General features: G+C 44.9%; 1 protein-coding gene across 1 annotated transcript; it reads right to left on the bottom strand.

Moving 5' to 3' along the window:
* Positions 1 to 4,910: 4,910 nt before the first annotated feature.
* LOC128845448 (5-hydroxytryptamine receptor 5A-like) lies at positions 4,911 to 18,694 on the bottom strand. Its single transcript, XM_054044185.1, has 2 exons — positions 17,543 to 18,694; positions 4,911 to 6,988 (listed from the first exon to the last, which is right to left on the bottom strand). The coding sequence occupies exons 1-2, from the start codon at positions 18,311 to 18,313 to the stop codon at positions 6,656 to 6,658; spliced, it is 1,104 nt and encodes a 367-aa protein (XP_053900160.1). The 5' UTR covers positions 18,314 to 18,694; the 3' UTR covers positions 4,911 to 6,655.
* Positions 18,695 to 20,885: the final 2,191 nt, after the last annotated feature.

Below are 20,885 nucleotides of genomic sequence, written 5' to 3'. Positions count from 1 at the left end.
CTTAAGCTAATGAAGTGCTGACATATAGAACTTTTCAGTTTTGTGTGCGCGCAATGATTTGGGGAGTACTTGAAATTTTGTTACCCCCCAGCTTAAATTCCCATGACAGCAATCTGTAATTGCAGAGGCTCTCATTGCATGTTTGCATTTTCTATTCAGTGAGAAGAATGAACTGTTTCAGTGTATGCCAGGATGAACGTGGCCATAGAGTAAGGCCGTAGGGCTGAGTGCCCTTTGCTCCCATTGATTTCATAGAAATTGAGCTGATCCTCACCTTTCTGGAATGGCCACACAATCCAATTGGAAAACTCTGACTTCAGTGGCTGCAGGATCAGGCTCATAATTATTACATCAGGTGGGAATAACCAGTTCAGTAAGGGCATACACCTGTGACTAAATATCACCAGCGTAGTGGGGAGGCCAGGTGCAGGGTTACATACTCCACCTACTGTCCAGTGGTGGAATTGCAGTGGCAAGGTATCGGATGTACATTCCCCTGTTTGTCTAGGTGAATTAGACATTTTCGTCCCAATCTAATCTCAAAAGTTACTGTTTTATTATTGATATACCATAGTGTGTGTCCTTTACTCATGTAAGGGAAATCCTCTTTGGAGTGTCATGGCAAGATGGTGGACTAAACAGCAGCAGTATTGGATCCAGGATTGAGGAAGATAATAGGGAAGTCAAGTATCAGGGGGTAGCCGTGTTAGTCTGTATCTACAAAAACAACAAGGAGTCTGGTGGCACCTTAAAGACTAACAGATTTATTTGGGCATAAGCTTTCGTGAGTAAAAACCTCACTTCTTTGGATGCATAGAGTGAAAGTTACAGATGCAGGCAGTATATACTGACACATGGAGAGCAGGGAGTTACTTCGCAAGTGGAGAACCAGTGTTGACAGAGCCAATTCAATCAGGGTGGATGTAGTCCACTCCCAATAATAGATGAGGAGGTGTCAATTCCAGGAGAGGAAAAGCTGCTTCTGTAATGAGCCAGCCACTCCCAGTCCCTATTCAAGCCCAGATTAATGGTGTTGAATTTGCAAATGAATTTTAGTTCTGCTGTTTCTCTTTGAAGTTTGTTTCTGAAGTTTTTTTGTTCAATGATAGTGACACTTAAATCTGTAATAGAATGACCAGGGAGATTGAAGTGTTCATTTACTGGCTTATGTATGTTACCATTCCTGATGTCCGATTTGTGTCCATTTATTCTTTTGCGGAGGGACTGTCCGGTTTGGCCAATGTACATGGCAGAGGGGCATTGCTGGCACATGATGGCATATATAACATTAGTGGATGTGCAGGTGAATGAGCCCTTGATGGTGTGGCTGATGTGGTTGGGTCCTCTGATGCTGTTGCCAGAGTAGATATGGACAGAGTAGGCAACGAGGTTTGCTACAGGGATAGGTTCTTGGGTTGGTGTTTCTGTGGTGTGGTGTGTAGTTGCTGGTGAGTATTTGCTTCAGGTTGGGGGGTTGTCTGTAAGCGAGGACTGGCCTGCCTCCCAAGGTCTGTGAGAGTGAGGGATCATTTTCCAGGATAGGTTGTCGATCGTGGATAATGCGCTGGAGAGGTTTTAGCTGGGGGCTGTATGTGATGGCCAGTGGTGTTCTGTTATTGTCCTTGTTGGGCCTGTCCTGTAGTAGGTGATTTCTGGGTACCCGTCTTGCTCTATCTGTTTCCTCACTTCCCCAGGTGGGTATTGTAGTTTTACGAATGCTTGATAAAGATCTTGTAGGTGTTTGTCTCTGTCTGAGGGGTTGGAGCAAATTCGGTTGTATCTTAGGGCTTGGCTGTAGACAATGGATCGTGTGATGTGTCTTGGATGGAAGCTGGAGGCATGTAAGTACGTATAGCAGTCAGTAGGTTTCCGGTACAGGGTGGTGTTTATGTGACCATCACTTATTTGTACTATAGTGTCCAGGAAGTGGATCTCTTGTGTGGACTGGTCCAGACTGAGGTTGATGGTGGGGTGGAAATTGTTGAAGTCCAGGTGGACTTCTTCAAGGGCCTCCTTTCGGTGGGTCCATGGAATAGGGAAGTCAGACAATGTACAAAGGACAACGAAACTGATAAGAGGAGTGGTGAGAGTAAGGGAGGTAAATTATATTATAGGCTTTAAAAGAGAAGATCTGGGGAGATGTGATCAGTCTATAAATACCTCAGAGGTTACAAAATAAATGAAGGAATGAAATATTTTTAGTCTCTGGAAACTGTAGGAAAAGGAGCAATGGTTTGAAGCTAAGGCAAAGTTTGATTAGACGTTAAAGAAAAGATCTGAACAGAAAGATCAATTGAACAGTCAAGCAGACTCCCAAGGGAAATGGAACCATTACTTCAAAACTCAAAATCAGATTAGATAAGACTGTTGCAAGCTACAAGAAGCAGTTCTGCAAAATGCAACTCTGAATTAGATCTTCCAAGTGATTAACCAGGATGAGTAAAATCTGCCCTATGTGGAGGTAGATTATCTCACATCTGCTGAGCTCCTAGATCTTTTTCTGGCCATGTTAGAGGCAGGATGCTGGGCTAAATGGACCTTTGGACCAGTATGCCAGTTCCCCTATGTTGTCTGATTTTTTTTTTTGTACATCCAAAATGGATGATGGTAAGAGAAATTTATATAGAAATACAAATACAAATGAGAATTGTAATGAACACACTGAATGAGAATCAATTTCTACTTTGTAAAATATTTCCTATCTAAACTTTGGGTCCACATTTTGTCATCAGGAAAAGTAGATTAAAAATTCAATTCTCAAAAGTACAAGCCGAGGGGGGGGAGAGAGAGAAATCTTAACTCAAACTAGCTGCTGGGGCATGTGGAGCCAATTTCTTAACATTTTGCCCCATCATTCATGCTGAAGATTAATTCAACAGTTTAAAAAATAAAAATGTGCCTCTGGATTGTGAAGTAAGACTTAAAAGATTTCTAGCAAATCTATTGTATACTAGTAGATTCTTCTAGGGGTTTAATTCACAATTCAGTAAATCTAATTAGTTTGGCCCACTAATATATGCGTTGCTGTAGGAGAACAGTTTGCCTGATTTGTCTTATAACAGGCTTATTCAAAGTGATACAAGCTACGAAAGTGAAATCTTGGAAGTGTTGCTATTTTCATAATGTAATGAAAATACTGTAATGATAAATAATAGCATGTGTAATAAGCATGACATAAAAACAAATTTTATATTTCCGAGATCAATGCTTTTATAATTTATATTCAGGTAAAGGAGAAAATCCCTGGAAATACTCATTTTTAGGACAGGGTTCGTGAGACTTGACATTTTAGTAAAGGGGGTTCACAGGTTGTTAAAGTTTGGGAACCACTGCTTTAGAGTAGCTGTTTTAACCTCTTTAGATGTACATACTGGGAGCTGTGCTGCTGAACATTCTTTAATCCATCCTGGAGCTAAGGGTAACAACACAGTAGTAATTTATGTAAATTCTATGCAACACTTGAAGTGGAGGAGAGGAAAACCAATTGTATGCTTCATCATCATCTTCTCCCTTTTCTTTCAATTGAAATAAAGATGCAAATTTGGGTAACTAATAACTGGAACAGATCACCAAGAGATGGGGTAAATTAGCCACCAGTTGGAATCTTTAAATCAAGACTAAAGGGTTCTCTAATGATACTCTAGTTCTACCATGTTATGGGCTCAGTGCCTGAATTACTGGGTGAAAGTCTGTGGCCTGTATTCTGCAGGAAGTCAACTGAAGATGAGGGCTTTAAAAATCTATAAAACTGATGGTGAGAAGCAGGGCTATGGCATATATAACATATGTTAACATAAGCCCCATATAACACATCCCCTTTGCTCTCAGCTCAGATTCTATTGGATGGCCGATTTAATAAATGAATTAAAAAGTCTTAACGTCTGTTCTCCAAGTCTGGACATGTGCTGTTGTCCTTCTAAACACAGGCACATAACGCTAGTACCAGACTTTTTTTTATAATAGAGCTTTTTTTAAATGGCAGCACAGTACTAAGACGATTCCTCTATCTATAGTACATTATTCTGATCTTGCAACAGTACAAAGCAAAAAGAACTACACTGAGTTATGCACCAATGTAAATCCGGTGCAAGTGAGAGCAGAAGCGTCAAGTCCCTGCACCACCACAGACTTCCTGTGTGAGTCTGGGCAAATTGCTTAGGGCTAGATTTTTAAAAGGTATTTTAGCATCTAAAGATGGAGATAAGATTTTCAAAAGCACCTATCTGCATCCTTGAGTGCCTAGATATCTTTTAAAATCTGGCCCTTAGTCCATCTGTGCCTCAATTGCCATCTGTAAAATGGGATTAGTAATCCCTTTCTCCGACTTTGTCAATTTTATCTATATAGATTGCAAGCTCTGGGCAGGGACTGTCTCTTCTGCATATGAACATCAAAATGGGGTCCCACTCTCAGATAAGGTCCCTAGGCCACTACCATTATATAAAAACAACTCTGGATTTGTATAGTACAGTGCAGCCCTTTCAAGCCTCCCAATACTCCTGATATAATTATATCAGTTCAATAAACTGGTAAACTGAGGCACAAAAGTTAGGTGGCTGTCTCAGGTCATAAAAAAGTTGCTTTCAGAGCAAGGAATAGAACCTACATGACAGGCTCCTGGCCCTTTGCTCTAACACTTAAAAACTCTCCAATCCTTTCTTCCTTGTAGATACCAACTACAGCTCATGAGGAAAAGTTACTTGTTAGTAGATAATGGAGCCTAAAGATTGTCACCTTTAAATGAAGGGGGAAAGGAAATACTCATGTGAACTATCACTTGTTAGGCTCTTTCTTTAAACAACATGCCTTGTGTAAATATTTGACTTTTAAATAGAGAATCCAGTAATTCCCTTTAGTAGGAGCTGTCAGAGTGCAAATGATCACAAAGAGAGAGTTTCATTATTGTTTTTTTTTAATTTACAAAATGTGTTGATCAGAAAACTATCAGTGCATGTACAATTAAAAAAATACATCAGTTACATGGCTCTGTGTAGTTGCACAACACCAACTAAAGAACTGAGGATCGAGCTCCCTTTTCCCCCCACTCTTGGCAGAAAGCGGAATCTCAATTTCTTACCAAAAATTCCCACACTCTTTGGGGAGAAAATCTGTGAAAAAGAGAAACTTTCCTGTATGCCTTGAAAGTCAGCAGACTTAGAGCTGCAGTGTGGCCTGAAAATGTTCTATTAATAGCCCCTCGCATTTAAATTGACGGGCCAGCAGATCATAACTAACCCAAGGCATCACAAGAGGAAAGGGAAGAATGTTGGTGGACTTATGCTCTTCAGCTCCCATCCGTGGTCCTTGTGCATAATTCTTCTGCTTCTCTTCCCATCTACTTTAGTTCTAAATATCAGCTAGAGCAGAAAGGCCACAAGAGACTTGTCTTCCTTTCTCTTCTAATGCTTAAAGTTAACTCCTAAGTGGTTATGGCAGTAAAGAGATTTTAAAAGTACTACAGAGAACAAGGAAAGCATTCGGCTGGAGGTTTGTTTATACTTGGATTCTAGTTAGCGTCCTGAGGTCTCTCCCTGGACCTGCCTAGTATGCTCTGAGTTTGGTGTTGCAAGCCAGAGCCGCTATCCCAGAACTTCATGAAACACCAGTCTTCCACTGAGGAGTGTGTGCTTCCATCACGTTTAAGAGGGGTATATATAAGTCCCTCTGAAGTTCTGTGCTGGACTAGTGTGGAGTACAGTCGTATCCTAGCTGCCCATGGCCTGCATGGGGTTGAGATGACTACAATACCCCTATAACCACTCTGGCTGAACTCACCCAGTGTTGAGCTGTGAGCTTGGGCAATGTTTCCTCTGACCTTCCCAAAGAGTGGTGTATAAGAGAGGACAAATCTCTAGTTCTGTACATTCCCTGACAAGCGGAGCACCCCATTCCAGTTTTAATTCTATGAAAGTTAAGTCTTCAATGAGAATGGTGCAGATTTACACCAATTGGGGATCTGGCCCTAAAACTCCCCTCCTGTAACCTAAAGGGACATAACTGACCTTCAGTTTCAGTTAACTCAGGGTTCACCTTTAATTATAATTTACAGAAGTGGACCAATGCTTGCTAGCACAAGCGCTGTGCCATTGGTTCACCTCAGGCTGCATTCTTGCTCTAGTGGGGCTGCTTAACTTAGTCCAATTTATTTTATTCAAATATTACCAAAAATGATATCAAAGTGCATTTGTCTCCCCCCAAGACATTCCTAAAATGTGCACCAATCACTCAGAGCTATTGCTTAAGTGGCAGAGTTTCCATTGATGCCCGTGCCCATTAAGAAGATTCTACTACCTGGCAGCAATAGTTGGCTGGATAGGGTTAGTCTGGTTAGATTGGATTAGTGTGATGCTAGATGTTTTTAATTAACTTCTTTCAGAATTTAGCACAAATCAATTCAAATCTTAGAGAAGGGAAACATTCACCCCTTCAGTCTTCTAGCATCGTCTTTCTTCAGTACAGCTCAGTGTACATGCATTTCAATGGGAGACTGTACAAGGTAAGTAGGTTTATGACCCAACAAACAGGTGTTCAGTGTAGTTCTCCACTGCTGCAAAATCTCTTTAGATAGGGCCTGCTCTTTACAAGCTGACATTTCACAGGCACATATTTCCTCTACTAAGTCAGTGTATTACATGGTAATGTAACCCTCCCTCTTTTATCTCTGCCTTACAAAAAGGTTTTTGAAGGCATTGTTGTAATTTTTGTTAAATGCTGTATAAATAAGAGGATTAAAGAAAGAATTGGAGTAGCCAAGCCAGAGAAAGATGCTTTTCCAGACCGGTGGAATGTTGCAGGAACAGAGGGGGCTTATTAATTCTGTGATGAAGAAAGGTATCCAGCAAAGGACAAAAACTCCAATTAAAATGCCAACCATCAGAGCTGCTTTTTTCTCTTTCTGTTCCCTCCATGTTTCTCCATCTGTCTGGAAAGTGATAGTCGCATGGCGAACTGTAAACACCATCTGTGGTTCATGGGAAGCTTCTTTCACCTAAAAACAAAAGCAAACATGGATTCTTACCAAAACAGTTTGTTTGAGTCAAATTATTATTATTTCTTAAATGACAGCATAACATCTGTGCGCTTACAACAAATGTCCCAGGCACCAGTCCTTGCATGTTAAAAGAAAATGCCATGAAGTGCTAAAACTACTGGGCTTCTAATCATGTTGGAAAGGTAAGTGCTACAGAGGAGCACAGGTATACTGGTCTTTCCTCTCTTTTGATGCATAGTACTTTGGCACTTGTTCTGTGGATAGGTTGGCACCTAGAATTTGTTTGGTTTCTTATAAGAAAAGAAGATTGAAGTAGTTTAATAAATAAATAACAATGGCCCAGGAATTCTGGAAGCTGTTTTTTTTCCCTGTTTCTTTTCATCAGTGTATTGATATGAGGGAGAGTGCTGTAACCATGGGTTACAAAGATACAGTAGACACTTGGATGTACTGTCACAAAACGGGACTCTCTCAGTGTAACAAAGAGAAAAGCCTGTCTTTGGAGTATCTGTGGAATGGATCCCTGCTGGATTTCATGCCATGAAGTTGCTGTGCATATCTGATGGGCCAATCAATGCTTTTGAGGTAGTTGTACAAGTGTTATTGTAACCCACTGGTGAGAGGGACCTATGGCTTCTACAACTAGGGCCACTCAAATCAGCCCAGCTACTCAGAGGCAGAGTGGAAGATAATACTGCCAATGATTATTGTGTCCCTCAGATCTGGGAGGGAGCCATCGTCTCTTGGTTATCTGTCAAGCAAGTGGAGGGACTTTCAGAGACCATGAGCCCCTTAGACTGCATTCTTGTCAGACCATCCAATGGTCGGTTGGGCACAGGTGGGAAAGGGGAGAAGACAATACTCCCCATTACAGCCAGTGGAAAAATTTTCCATCAAACTTCTTTTCTGTTGGAAATTTGGGTTTTTGATTTTTACAAGAAAAATGTCTGCTTTCTGTGGAAAATTTCAATATTTCATCAAAAACCCAAATGCCTAAAAACTGGAGGGGGGTTGATTTTCAACACAAAACTGAAATATTTTTATTAAAGATGTCATTGTGGTGCCTCATCCGAATTGTTGTTCAAGTGCCTTATGCTTCAATTCTCCTCTATGGGCTCTCAGGTGGGACTACATTTCCCATTGTGCATCACGTCCAGGGACTCCTATCATGCACCCTCTCCCCACACCAAGAGGGGAGGAAATGGTGTGTCATGGGACAAGTAGTCTGGCCAGAGAGCCCAGCCCATAGAGGAGAATGGGAGCATAATGCACCCCAACTACAACTCCCATGAAGCACCACAATTTTGAATTAAGGCATTTCGGTTTTCAAAGTTGACTTCACCCAGGGGGAAAAGAACTATTTTCCAACCAGCTCTACTCCCAACCTCACAAACTATATCAATTTTGTTTAGTGGGAGACACCAATTCAAGACCCCTTCAATCCATGCCCTCTACCCCTCAGCAGTTCCACGAGGTGTGTAGAAACTTCAGCAGTTCTAGAGCAGGTGAAAAAGAGAGACAAAAGAAACACCAAGAGCTGTTTGGAAGGGTGAGGAATGGTTTCACTTGCAGAGGGAATGCAGATTGGTTTGTGTGACAGTGAGAATTAATGTGTGCCTTACTATCATGCAGCATGGGCCCAGCTTTTACCTATAGAAAATACACCTCTGTGACTTTTCTGTCGCAATTAAAGCGTCCGTACGTTTTTGGCTCTGCTAGGCAATACGACAGCACAATAAAACACACACAGTTTAGGGCCTGAGCCCCTAAAAAACTCCCCTAGAAGTGAAAATTTAATAGGAGTTGGGAGGACTTGGCACCTCTCTCAGGAGATGGTCCCTCGTTCAGAAATTAGCTATGTGTTCTACATACATATTCCTCCTGTGTGTGTAAACTTTATAATAGCGATTGACCCTCTGTTTAATATGAGGGCAGTAGCAGCCAAGAGACTGAAATGTTGGCAAATGCTAAACTATCACTCATCAAGATGGATATCCCTATCTTCGCCCAGAGCCGTGAGACATGACTGCAGAATGTAAGAGCCAGGTGATTAGGGCTGCTGGGAAAGGAGTAGAGGAAAATGAAATGCACCACATTTGTTCCAAAAATGTAAATAGGATGGCACTCCTGTAGCAGGGGTCACATAATTTGCCTGCAGGAGGGCTAGCTCTGCATATCTTTAATCATGGTCTGCAAAAAGGGCTCAAAACACATTATGCGAATGCAAATTAGTGACAGACATTGGACAATTACTACTTCTGCATGCTTGTTAGGAAGAGATGGATGAGGGAATCTATTGCTTGTTTACTATACTTAAACTTTCCTTGTGAGGTAGAGCCAGAGATCAGCTGTCCATCAGTTCATGGCATTTTCTTTCCCATACTACAATGAAGGTTTCTGGAAGCTTTGTATGTGGAGTGTAGAAACTGTGGATAGGATGAGGCATGCAGAAACTCTGGCACTAATACTCCACCGCCTTGTGTGGTCATTTACATTGCTTCGAGCAGGGATTTGAACCTCAGGCTCCTGTATCCCAGGGGTGTCCTAATAACTGGGCTACAGCGAGTTGCTCATGTTCTCTTTCTCTAGCCCAGTGAAAAAGTTATTCATACACACTGCCACAGCAGAGATGGGGACACACCAACCAGAGAATACCCAATACCTTGACAGTGAGGGCACTCACCTGGGCTATGGGAGGTCTGGGTTCAAGGCCCCACTCCAGATCAGTCGGAATAGGGATTTGCAAACAGGTCTCCTATGTTTCAGGAGACTGGCCTAACTGCTGTTGGATAGAATTGGGTAGGATGGACCCTCGCCCTCCCTGAGACATGACCGACCTCGTTTAGGTGCCTAAATCCAGGAGAGGGGTCACAGGGATGAATCCTGAGTAGAATTGGGGTCCTTACTACCTTTGAGGGGCAGCCCAAGGTTTGCCCCTCTCAGCTTGCTGGTTTCTTGTGGTTTCTGCAAAAAGAAGAACAGGAGTACTTGTGGCACCTTAGAGACTAACAAATTTATTAGAGCATAAGCTTTCGTGGACTACAGCCCACTTCTTCGGATGCATATAGAATGGAACATATATTGAGGAGATATATATACACACATACAGAGAGCATAAACAGGTGGGAGTTTAATTGGCCTCTCAGAGTTGGTAAGACAACTCCCACCTGTTTATGCTCTCTGTATGTGTGTATATATATCTCCTCATTATATGTTCCATTCTATATGCATCCGAAGAAGTGGGCTGTAGTCCACGAAAGCTTATGCTCTAATAAATTTGTTAGTCTCTAAGGTGCCACAAGTACTCCTGTTCTTCTTTTTGCGGATACAGACTAACACGGCTGTTACTCTGAAACTTGTGGTTTCTGGTTTCCCTTTCTTAGGCACCTAACTCAGGGCTATGGATTTTGCTTTGCCTAAGCATAAGACACTGTAATGCCTACAGTCACCTTTGTGGGTCTAGCCTCAGGCAATCTTCAAGCTATTATTTGATCCCTGGACTCACAGCATTCGCCAATTTCTCTTAAAGGGACCAGCCACTGCATGACAGGTGGCCTTTTACACCCACTTTGCACAGGCATACTTCCATACACAAGATGTATGGCAAAAAAGAATCAGGCCCTTGGGTGTATGCCGGAGGCAGAAGCCAGTTCACTGTTGTACGACTGGGGAGGAGGGCGGTATAAGGCAGCAAAGATAAAGCATCGAGAACATCAGAAATATTTGTCCGCATAAATAAAAGAGGCCTGAGTACTAAGGAAGAACCAAGTGTTCACACTGAATTCCCTGGCTGTTTTGGTCTGTGTCACAAGTCACATTAAGGCTAGTAGATCAGTGGTTTTTTTTCCAGGTTGGTTTGCTCAGTTTTAAGCACAGTTATTAGTGTCCATCATTTTTGATTACCTGCTAGAACAGCCATCCAGTTAGATACACAGCCACAGGCTGGGGCACTTTTTAAAATAGTTTGCAGTGATCAATTTCATTCCACAAATCGAGGTTTTAAATGTTTGTCTATATGGGAATAAATGCACTCTTCACACTTCGCGTGAATCATCTCTTTCTCTGGGAAGCACACGGCTGGTGAAACACGTCCAAAATTGATTATTTCCCTGTTTTCCCCAAGATTCTGTGGAGGGAGAAAGGATGATTTCACCCACTGTTTAAATTTTGCCTACAGCACAACATACTTCTGATGCTTTGCTGCTAATGCAATATGCATCTGGAGCCTGAGCCAGATCCCATTGATTTAGGCTTAATTATTCTAATATTTCTTTGGATTTAAATAATTTATACTTCCCATGGCTACTGTTCGTGGTTCCCCAATGAATTTTTGGGGCGCCAGTGCTGCTTTGGGGTCTCTGAGCACTGTTCTTCCAATATGAATATTAAATAATAAAAGTACAAATTGCAGCCTATTGCTTCTGCAAACAATGGCATTGTGTCTTATTCAGTGGCTGCGAGGTGTCTGAAAGGTCCACGTTTCTGAGGAACGTTCTGTACTGTTTCATGAACTCCAGCAGACTGGAGGTATTTAAATGTGATTTGCCCCAGTTTAGCTCAACAGCTTTTCAACAGATTCATCTTCAAATGAGCCTGAGGTGAGCAGAGAGCGGAATATATTGCTCCATAATGTCATCAAATCACCAAAAGGTTCTTTAAGAATCAGAGATCTCTCACATGCAATTTGCACTTATAGGCCTTCTATGAATATTTAACATTCTCTCAACAAGAAAATTAAGGCCCTGATTCAGCAAAGTGCTTGAACATGGAAGTTAAGCACGTGCTTACTCAACTGGGGCCTAACAGAGTTGCATGAAAAGTGGAAGATAACTTCCCAGAATGATTTCCATCATTCTAACTTATCACCTTACATACTTGATACCTTCCAGCTGATTTCTAGCTGGCCTGGGGCATTTTCCTAGGCAGCTCCATTCTTACACTTGATACAACAAAATGTTGGCCCTGAGCCTTGGCTGTGTTGAGGCTCCTCTATGCTACCTCATGAGCACAGAGGCTTTAAAGCCAAAGCAAATTGCCACAAGGTGATTATTGCAGTGTAAGGAGATCCTGGGTGGCACAGAAGGCTGAAGGGAGAAGATCCAGACATGGAGCATCACCTCTGCAAACAGATCAGGGAGATGTTGTATCTCCCACAGGTTCTGCAATGCCTGGGTGGGGGGTGCGGGCCAAAACAATGTTTTAGCTCCTTTCAGCCCTAACAATTGTTATATTCCTTCTTAAAGGTCTGATCCAACTCCCACTGAAGTGATGTCAATGGAAAGTGGATCAAACCCTACGACCCGTTTGCAACTCCATCTCCAATTCTGGAGCGGATTCTGTGCCATCCCAGTTCCCAGAGCAGCTTCAGAGCTACCTTACTCTAAAGGAATCCTCCCCCAGGTTTAAATTGCTGGGGACACTGGCAAAAAGTAGAATGAGTGGAGCCCAAAATGATTGCAGTCAATGGAATACTTGCAAAAGGATTATTCAAGCTCAGAGTGGGGAGGAGAAGAGAGGGGAGAGGACCCAGAGCAGCTCCCAGAGGAAGACCCGCACTGCCCAGCCGGATTATGTCATACAGGGAGGCTGACCCAGCTACAAAGCGGAATATGCTGCATAACTCAGTAAAGTCGGGAGCTCTGAATGCAAGAATGCAAGGCCTGATCCAAAGCCCATTGATGTCAATGGAAAGACACTCATTAACCTTTTGAACTTTGGATCAGTGTACAAAGATGTAAGCTTTATATGTACATTATAAAAAAATAGTATTAACAGAAGCTGGCCGAGATCCTGAAAGATAGTCATCCAACTCCCATTAAAATCAATAAAGTTAGACTCCTAAATGCCTTTGAAGATCTGGGCCCTTGTGTCTAGCTCTTCATGCTTAACTTGGGGCCTGATCCTGCAACACTTTCTCATGCAAGTAGCTAATCCTTATGGGCCAGATTCTGCCATTCTTGCTCACCCTGAGCAATACCTTACTTCACAAGGAGTCCCACTGATTTCAATGGCACTCTTAATAGTATCTGGCTCTGAGAGTAATCTCATTTATTTCAACAGGCCTCTTCCCAAAGATAAGGTATTGCTCACTGTGAAAAAGCATGCGTCAGACTGTGGCTGTGTGTGACAAGAGCCATGAGACTAATCATGTAAGTAAAGGACCAGTCATAGGAGTAAGGGTTAGAGAATCAAGTCTTTGCTTGTTATAAAAGAAATTGTATGTAAAAGGACCAGCATAATTTCAGGGTCTGATTCCGCAGTCCTTGCACAGGCAAAACTCCCATTGGTTTCAGTGGGAAACAAGAAATAAGTACCTGTGTGTTTAAAAAAAGAAAAAGACAACCCTGAATTTTTGCATATTCTTAATTACGTAACAGAAGGGTCTCCGTCAGTTCATTTTCCTTCCTCTTAAAAAAACCACAAAACCATTTAATAGTGTTTTTTAAAACTCCTTGGTTCGGATTTTAGTCAAAATTCTGCTCACAATTACACTGGATTAACTACACTCAGATCAGATGAGTTATTCTGGATTTACACCATTGTAACTAAGCATAGGAATTGGCCCTAGATATGCCAAGTCTCAGCCTGGAGACAATTATCCTTATCCTATATATAATTATATGCACACTGACAGTTTGTAAAGCACCTTGGGGTCTGGTTCTGGTGGCTGAAAGACACTATACAGAAGGAAGGTATAATTATAATAATTCTTCCATCTGGAGCATCAGTTTCTTCAAGCAATTTTGATGGCATTTAACTCCTGTGGCTTCAAATCTGTTCCTCCTTAATCTCAGTTGCTAGAAAAATGCCAACTAGGCTACCAGGGTTTCAAGGTGTGGGTTGCGCCCGTGGCAGGCAGTTCTAATCCAGTGTCACAATATGTAATCCTCCTGGCACAACATGGCACGCTCTCCCCACAGGCATCACTATCACTACTCATCTTCAGTTTGAGAAGCACTACCCGCCTTTGACGTCTATTGCTGATAGCATTTCTAGTGTTAGTCATTAGAACTGCTGCATTACAGCACTGAATGTTAGAAATGCTGGGGGACAAAGCGGCCAGGGGTGTACAGAAGGAGTTAATGAGTGAGGCTGGATGTCGCAGGGTGGGGGTAAGAGGAGACTGGGAAGGGGAAGAAGAATGTGAAATGCGGGATAGAAGTGAAAAGAGAAATGGAAAAAAACAGAAAACAGGAGCATTAGTGGACGCAAGAAAAGGGAGAGAGTCAAGACAGGCTTCATCCACAAAACTACCATCAATTGGACCTGGACATGGAAAGAGCAAGTAGGAATAGCTGGATCACCTGACTTAAGGGGGGGAAGAGACACGCCGCTTATTCCAGAAATGCTGATCCCTATTTTCTTGTGTTCCACTTTGACAAATTCTCTGCTATATCCAATTTTATGCAAACTTAAAAAAAAAAAAAAAATCTAGGCATTTCAGCTCTTCCTGTGGAATGACAGTGATGTTTTGGGAAGAAGGCTCAGATCTACATCCCCTTCGTTTTTCCCTAAACTCTCCACAATCTGGTATTTTTCCAGTGGCATTTTGGACTTGATCCTGCTCCTACTGAAGCCAATGGAAAAAAACTCCCATTGACTTCAGTGTGACCAGGACGAAGCTTTTTATGAGTACATCACGATCTCTTACATCAGGAATAAACTATGCAAAAAAAAAAAAAACCCCACGATTTTTCTTCCTGAGCAGTCTTCTTTGCCTACCAAGTCTCTAGAGCAACAAGTGCTCAGAGCATTGCCTCAGGCGTTTAGCTCTTCCACCAGGTGGTAAAGATTTCCCTCTGGATTAGTATGGTGCTTTTTAAACCTGCAAATGAAGCTTAATTTTTTTCAGCCACAGTGTAAAGTCCTCTCTATCTACCATACTATCACGGATTCAACATATATTTAAAAACAAACAAACAAAAACCCAGGAATTAATTTTGTTTAAATTACTGAAAAAGATGAGAGAGTTGCAGAATCTTAGTAGTATTGTCTCAATTAAGTTAGTTTTCCAAAACAATAGCAGCAGAAAACTTTATGGGCATGAGTGTCTATGGGAGAGCAAATGCATTGTACATATTCAGTGTGGTTTTTGTCTTTGGGAAGGTTGTAGATAAATCCCAAGCAACGTATTTGTCATATTTGTAATTAGAGAAGTAAACGTGGCAGGAAATCTGGTGTAAAAGGGTGGGAGGGGAGGAATGCATTTCCAAAGGCTTGAGGCACTCATCTTTTCTAACACATTTTCTGACTTAGTGCAGGCCATAGCTCTGGAATGATTGTTTCGTCTATAAGCCCGTTTAAACCATATGCATCTCTTTATTTTAAGACATAAGGTCCCAGTCCTGTGAGGTGCCAAGTGCCTCTTACAAGCTGCTGATGCGGTCACTACTCACTGGAGTGAATGCAAACCTTCCCACTTGTCCATTGTAACATGGTATGTACCACTGACTTCAGTCTGAAGTTGAAGTCAATGCAACTATTTCTAGGACAGGCCAGAAAACAATTCCATTCCACCAAACATTCAAGGTTTTGAAATTTGTTTTTGTGCCGAATGAAAACGAGACCTTTCAAAAAGTTTCACAAGAGAACTATCAACCCACCCACCCCAGAACAGCCAGTAGCCCTGTGATTAGAGAACTCACCTGGGATAGGGTGGATTCAGGATGGTCTCCCACATCCCAGCGGAGTGCCCTAACCACCAGCTTACTGGCTGTTCTGGGTAGGCTGCTCTCTCCCCACTGGGACCCAAGAAATCTTCAAAAGAAATTTCCATCAAAAGATTTTGGTTTTGACAAATGGAAAAAAGTTTTGTTTAAATTTTTCCACTGGCTCTACTGCTTGTATATGAGTGAGGTTTGACAGGGTCAGGGCTAGGCCCAGTGGAGGAGATGGTGCTGAGCACCTCACCATACTTATTTTGTAACATTCAGTCAGTCCGCATTTGGTTAGATCAACTTTTAAAAAAAAAAAAATATATATATATATATATATATATATATATATATATTAGTGAAAATACTTGGTCAGGAAGGGGGAAAACAAACCATCAGGAATTATTCTGTAGTTTCAGAACAGAAGAGGGAGGAGGACGGGTGTGTATCAGGAAACTGAGGGATTGTAGAAAGAGAGGAAAGTAGATATGAACATAGATGAATTAATTTAGAACTCAGTCCACTTCCCTTTGTCTCTGTCATGCTGAGTGGTACCTCACTGCACAGGCAGCCCCACTGAAATTATTTGGGCTTATTGGTGCAGTATGGTATTACTGTGAGTAAGGGGACAGAACTGGACTCTTAGAGGCCCACGTTTTAATGGACCTCAAGGCTCCTAATCCTGCAAACTCTTCCTCGGGAGAATAGTTCTTACTTACATGAGTAGTATTGAAATCAATACTAACCAAGTAGGTGTTTTCAGTACCAGGATCAATGTTTGGGATAACTTAAAGGAGAAAATATGAACTTTTTAAACAGCTGGCAGCAATTACATGATAAATGGATCATTTACTAGTATTGTGGAATAAGTATTATATTCCCATTTTTCTCTTTTGCCTTCTGCTTGATTCCATAATTTTAAGTATATACTTTTTAAAAATAAAATAAAATGAAAGGAGTGAACAAATTATGTATGTGGACGGTGAGAGACATAATAACAGAATGTGTACAGATTAAACACATACCCTAACAGCACATACTGTTCAGCTCTATTTCTATCTTTATCTGAACAATTTTCTTGAAAGAGAAACCCAGGAACACTGGATTCATATTTAGGACTTTTTAAATGGACCATGCATGATATTGCAATTAGTATCTAATCTACATATATATTACTTTCATTTCATATATACACACACATTTAAGAACACTGAAACAAAAGCAAATGAGAAAAATGGGAATAACTTTTATCCCATAATAGTGGTAAATGGTCCATTGATAGTCGATTATTAGCCACTGTTTAAAAGGTTACCATCTTCACTTTAGGATCTGTTTATATTTACATACACTCTAAGTCTAAGAGAAACACATGTGCATGATTATATTATTTCTCTATACTTGGGCATGAAGGCAGAATTCAGTTAAAGGATGTTGCATTTCAGATCAGAAACACAAGGGGAATGGGAGAGGAGTTTGTTTAGATAGATAGATGACTTCAGTTTAGATAGTCATTGCAGACTGCCAGTCCAGCTGTGACTCCCTGCCCCCCTCCCCGTGCAGCCCAACTGTGCCCGCCTGCCCCTCTTCATCGTGCAGCTCAGCTGTGCCTCCCTGCCCCCCTTCCTCCCGCCCCTCCCGTGCAGCCCACCTGTGCCCGCCTGCCCCTTTTCCCCCGCCCCTCCCCAGCAGCCCAGCTGTGCCTGTCCCCTTCCCCCCGCCCCATGCAACCCAGCTGTGCCTGCCCCCCTTCCTCGCACCCCTTCCCGTGCAGCCCGGCTGTGCCTGTCCCCTTCCTCCCCATACAGCCCAGCTGTGCCTGCCTGCTCCCCGTGCAGCCCAACTGTGCCTACCCCCTTCCTCGCACCCCTCCCCGTGCCCGCCCGCCGCGGCTCTTTACCGGGCCCCTCGCCGGCAGCGGCAGGACCGCGTTCCTCTGGCGCCCGCCGATCCGGAACCGGGCCGCCTTGTAGATCTTCCAGTAGACGAAGAGCACGACGCAGAGCGGCAGGTAGAAGGCGCCGCAGGTGGAGAAGACGGTGTAGGAGGGCTCCTGGCTGACCTGGCAGCGCTGCTGCGCCGGGCTGTAGGTCTCGCCCCAGCCGGAGAGGGGCGCCAGGGAGATGACGGCGGAGAGCGCCCAGGTGAGGCCGATCATGACGTTGGAGATGCGGCGGCGGGCGCGCAGGGTGTACTCCAGGTGGCGGGTGATGGACCAGTAGCGGTCCAGGGCGATGGCCGTCACGTTCCAGATGCTGGCGGTGCAGCACAGCACGTCGAAGGAGATCCACACGTGGCACAGCGCCCGGCCCAGCCGCCAGCGCCGCCCGGCCGACAGCTCCTTCACCAGGCTCAGGGGCATGACCAGCGCCGCCACCAGCACGTCGGACACGGCGGTGGAGGCCACCAGGTTGTGGGGCACCCGGTGGAAGGTCTTGACCCGCAGGATGGTCACCAGCACCAGCAGGTTCCAGAGGAAGGTGGCGATGGTCAGGAGGACCAGCAGGGTGAGGATGAGGATGCTGAAGATGGAGAAGGGCTCCCGGCTCCTCCAGGCGCCGCTCCCCAGCTCCGAGGTGGCGTTGCCCCCCGCCGGGGCGGACGACGCGTTGATGTCCATGGCTGGCTGGCCGGGGAGTCTGGATGCCCATGGAGCTGGGCTCTGGGCCATCCCCAGCAGCGGGCGGGGAGCAGCGCTGGGCTAGGCGGGTTGCGCGCAACGTTGGCGCGCCCAGGGGGAAGCCAGCGCGGGTCCGTTCTTCCCGGCGCGGGGTGCAAACCGCCGGAGAGACGCGCTCCCGGGATCCCCGGAGCCTACCCTTGGCTCCCCGCTAAATGCCCCGCGGCCGAGCGCGGAGCCCGGGCTGGCCGCCGCGTGCAGTCCGGGCGCCGGGAAGCGAAGTGAGTCTAGGCTAGGGCTGCCTCCCTTCAGCGGCTGCTCCCTGCGGTTGCCATGTGCTCCCGTCTGCCTCCCTGGCAGGGAGGGGGGCGCTGTGCCGGTGTAGTGCGTTACACCGGCCAGGCGGCACCGGCTCCCCGCTCGCCCCCGGACCGTGGCACCGGCTCCCGCTGCAGGAAAGGGCGAAGGGAAAGAGAAGCTCGCTGGGGTCCTGCTGGGGGGCTTCGGGCGCTGGGCGGAGCCGGCGGCGCTTCTGCGGGCGGCAACCGGCCGGTGGCGGGACTGGAGAAAAGCCTTTGTCACCCCTTGTCCTGCCCCCTCTCCCAGCAGGCAGGTGCCCGCGAGACACAACGAGCGCCAAACCCCGGGCTCTCAGGAATGACCCCCCCCCGCCACGCCCATCTGTAACAGTCAGAGCACCTACCCCAACCAACCCACCCCCTCCTGTAACAGCCAGAGCTCCCTACCCCAACCAACCAACCCACCCACCCCTCTGTAGCAGACAGAGCACCCTACCACAACCAGCCACCCCTCTCCTCTAACAGCCAGAGCACCCCCATCCCTCTGTTGCAGCCAGAACACCCTACTACAACCAACCAACCAAACCCTCTCCTATAACAGCCAGAGCACCCCCACCCTTTTATAGCAGCCAGAGCACCCTATCACAACCAACCCACCCCTTTCCTGTAGCAACCAGAGCACCCTATCCTCATATCCCCTCCTCTGTAACAGCCAGGGCACTCACCCCTCCTCCAACCATCCCACCTGTCCCCTCCTCTCTTAACCAACTCACCCCCCCCCATAACAGCCAGAGCACCCTACTCCCCACCAACCCACCCCCCTCCTTGGTAACAGCCAGAGCACTCTACCCCCACAACCCCTCCTGTTACACCAGAGCACCCTCTCCCCAACCAACCTACCCACTCCCTCCTCTGTTACAACCAGAACACTCCACCTCTCCCCACAACCATCCCACCCACACACCCCCTATACTAACCAAAGAATCCTACCCCACCCCCCACTCAGCCTCCCATATCTGTAACAACCAGAGAACCCCACCCCCATCTAAACAGTTAGAACACCCTACTCCAGATAGGGGGCTCAGGGAAAGGACCCCTCTCCAGTAGGGCACATGTCCTGAGGCAGAGAAGAATGAAGGGCTCAGGGTGACCCTCAGGCATAGCTTGCAGAGGGCAGAGCCAGCTGCAGACAGGTTTGTGGGGCTGTAGCCAGCATAGGAAGCATCTGCCCTCCTGTTCCCCCCAACTCCCTTCCCCCCCATGCCAGGACAGGGCCTAGCCTAGAGAGCACAGGGGGAGGTGCTGTACATTCCTGTGGACCCCTGCGGCCCCACTCCCCGCTGATCCCCTGCTGGGGGAAGTGCTAGGGCCTCCCCTCCCAGCCCACAGCACCAGGACTCCCCCTTTGGGCAGGATACAAATAGCACAGTCCATTACCTCCTCTGTGGGCAATGCACTGCTCCCTCCTCTGTACCAGCACTCCTACCCCTCCCTCCTCTCTAACAGTCAGGACACCCCTTCCCTCCTAGTAATAACTACCCCACTGCTCCTCTGTCACAGCCAGAGCACCCTGATCCTTCCCTCCTCCTATATCACAGTCAGGGCATTCACTCCTCCTAAACAGATTAATGGATTTTAAGGCCAGAAGGGATCATTATAATCATCTAGTTTGACTTTTATTTGCAAGCCACAGAACCTCACCCATAAATTTTTGCAGCAGGCCCGTAACTCCTGTTTGAGCTATTGCACGTTTTTAGAAAGAAATCAAGACTGGATGCAAAGACTTCAAGTGACAGAGACTCCACCACATCCCTAGGTAAGTTGTTCCAATGGTTAATTACGCTGACTGTTAAAAATTTGCACCTTATTTCTAGATTGAATTTCTCTAGTTCCAGCTTCCAAACATGACCTCTTGTTACGTCATCTTCTGTAGATTAAATAGCCATCCACTATCAACATATGATTTTACAAAAATGGAAGAGTAGGCTTATACCTAGAGTAGCGTGGTACTTGGACCTGACTGAGGGAGAAGCCAGGGAAATAATAGCTAACCGTAGAGAGCAGTTAAAGTAATTTGAAGAAATTTGGACCCATTTTGAGATATATTTGGATAAAAAAAGTTGAGATGGCTGAAAAAATGCCAGACCTCCATTTCTCTGAATCCCTTCTCTTTTTTCCTCCTCTCCCTACCTAGATATGTCTTCTCTTTTATTACTGTTACCCCCATCCTAGCATTGTCTATGTAACAGTACTGTGTGGTTCTGCAGTTTTGACAGGTTGTAAAATTGCATAATTCTGTTGGAGCTCCTGTGAAGCACATGTAT

The sequence above is a fragment of the Malaclemys terrapin genome, chromosome 11 (assembly GCF_027887155.1).
Source record: "Malaclemys terrapin pileata isolate rMalTer1 chromosome 11, rMalTer1.hap1, whole genome shotgun sequence".
Taxonomy (NCBI): Eukaryota; Metazoa; Chordata; order Testudines; family Emydidae; genus Malaclemys; species Malaclemys terrapin.
This window is presented reverse-complemented; position numbering and strand designations above follow the sequence as displayed.

Bases quoted from the DNA above. Each gene is read 5' to 3' on its own strand.
- LOC128845448 (XM_054044185.1), bottom strand. From the start codon at position 18,313: ATGGCCCAGAGCCCAGCTCCATGGGCATCCAGACTCCCCGGCCAGCCA. The intron at 6,989-17,542 runs GTAAAGAGCCGC...TTTTGTTTTTAG, and splicing joins CGCTGCCGGCGAGGGGCCCG to GTGAAAGAAGCTTCCCATGA.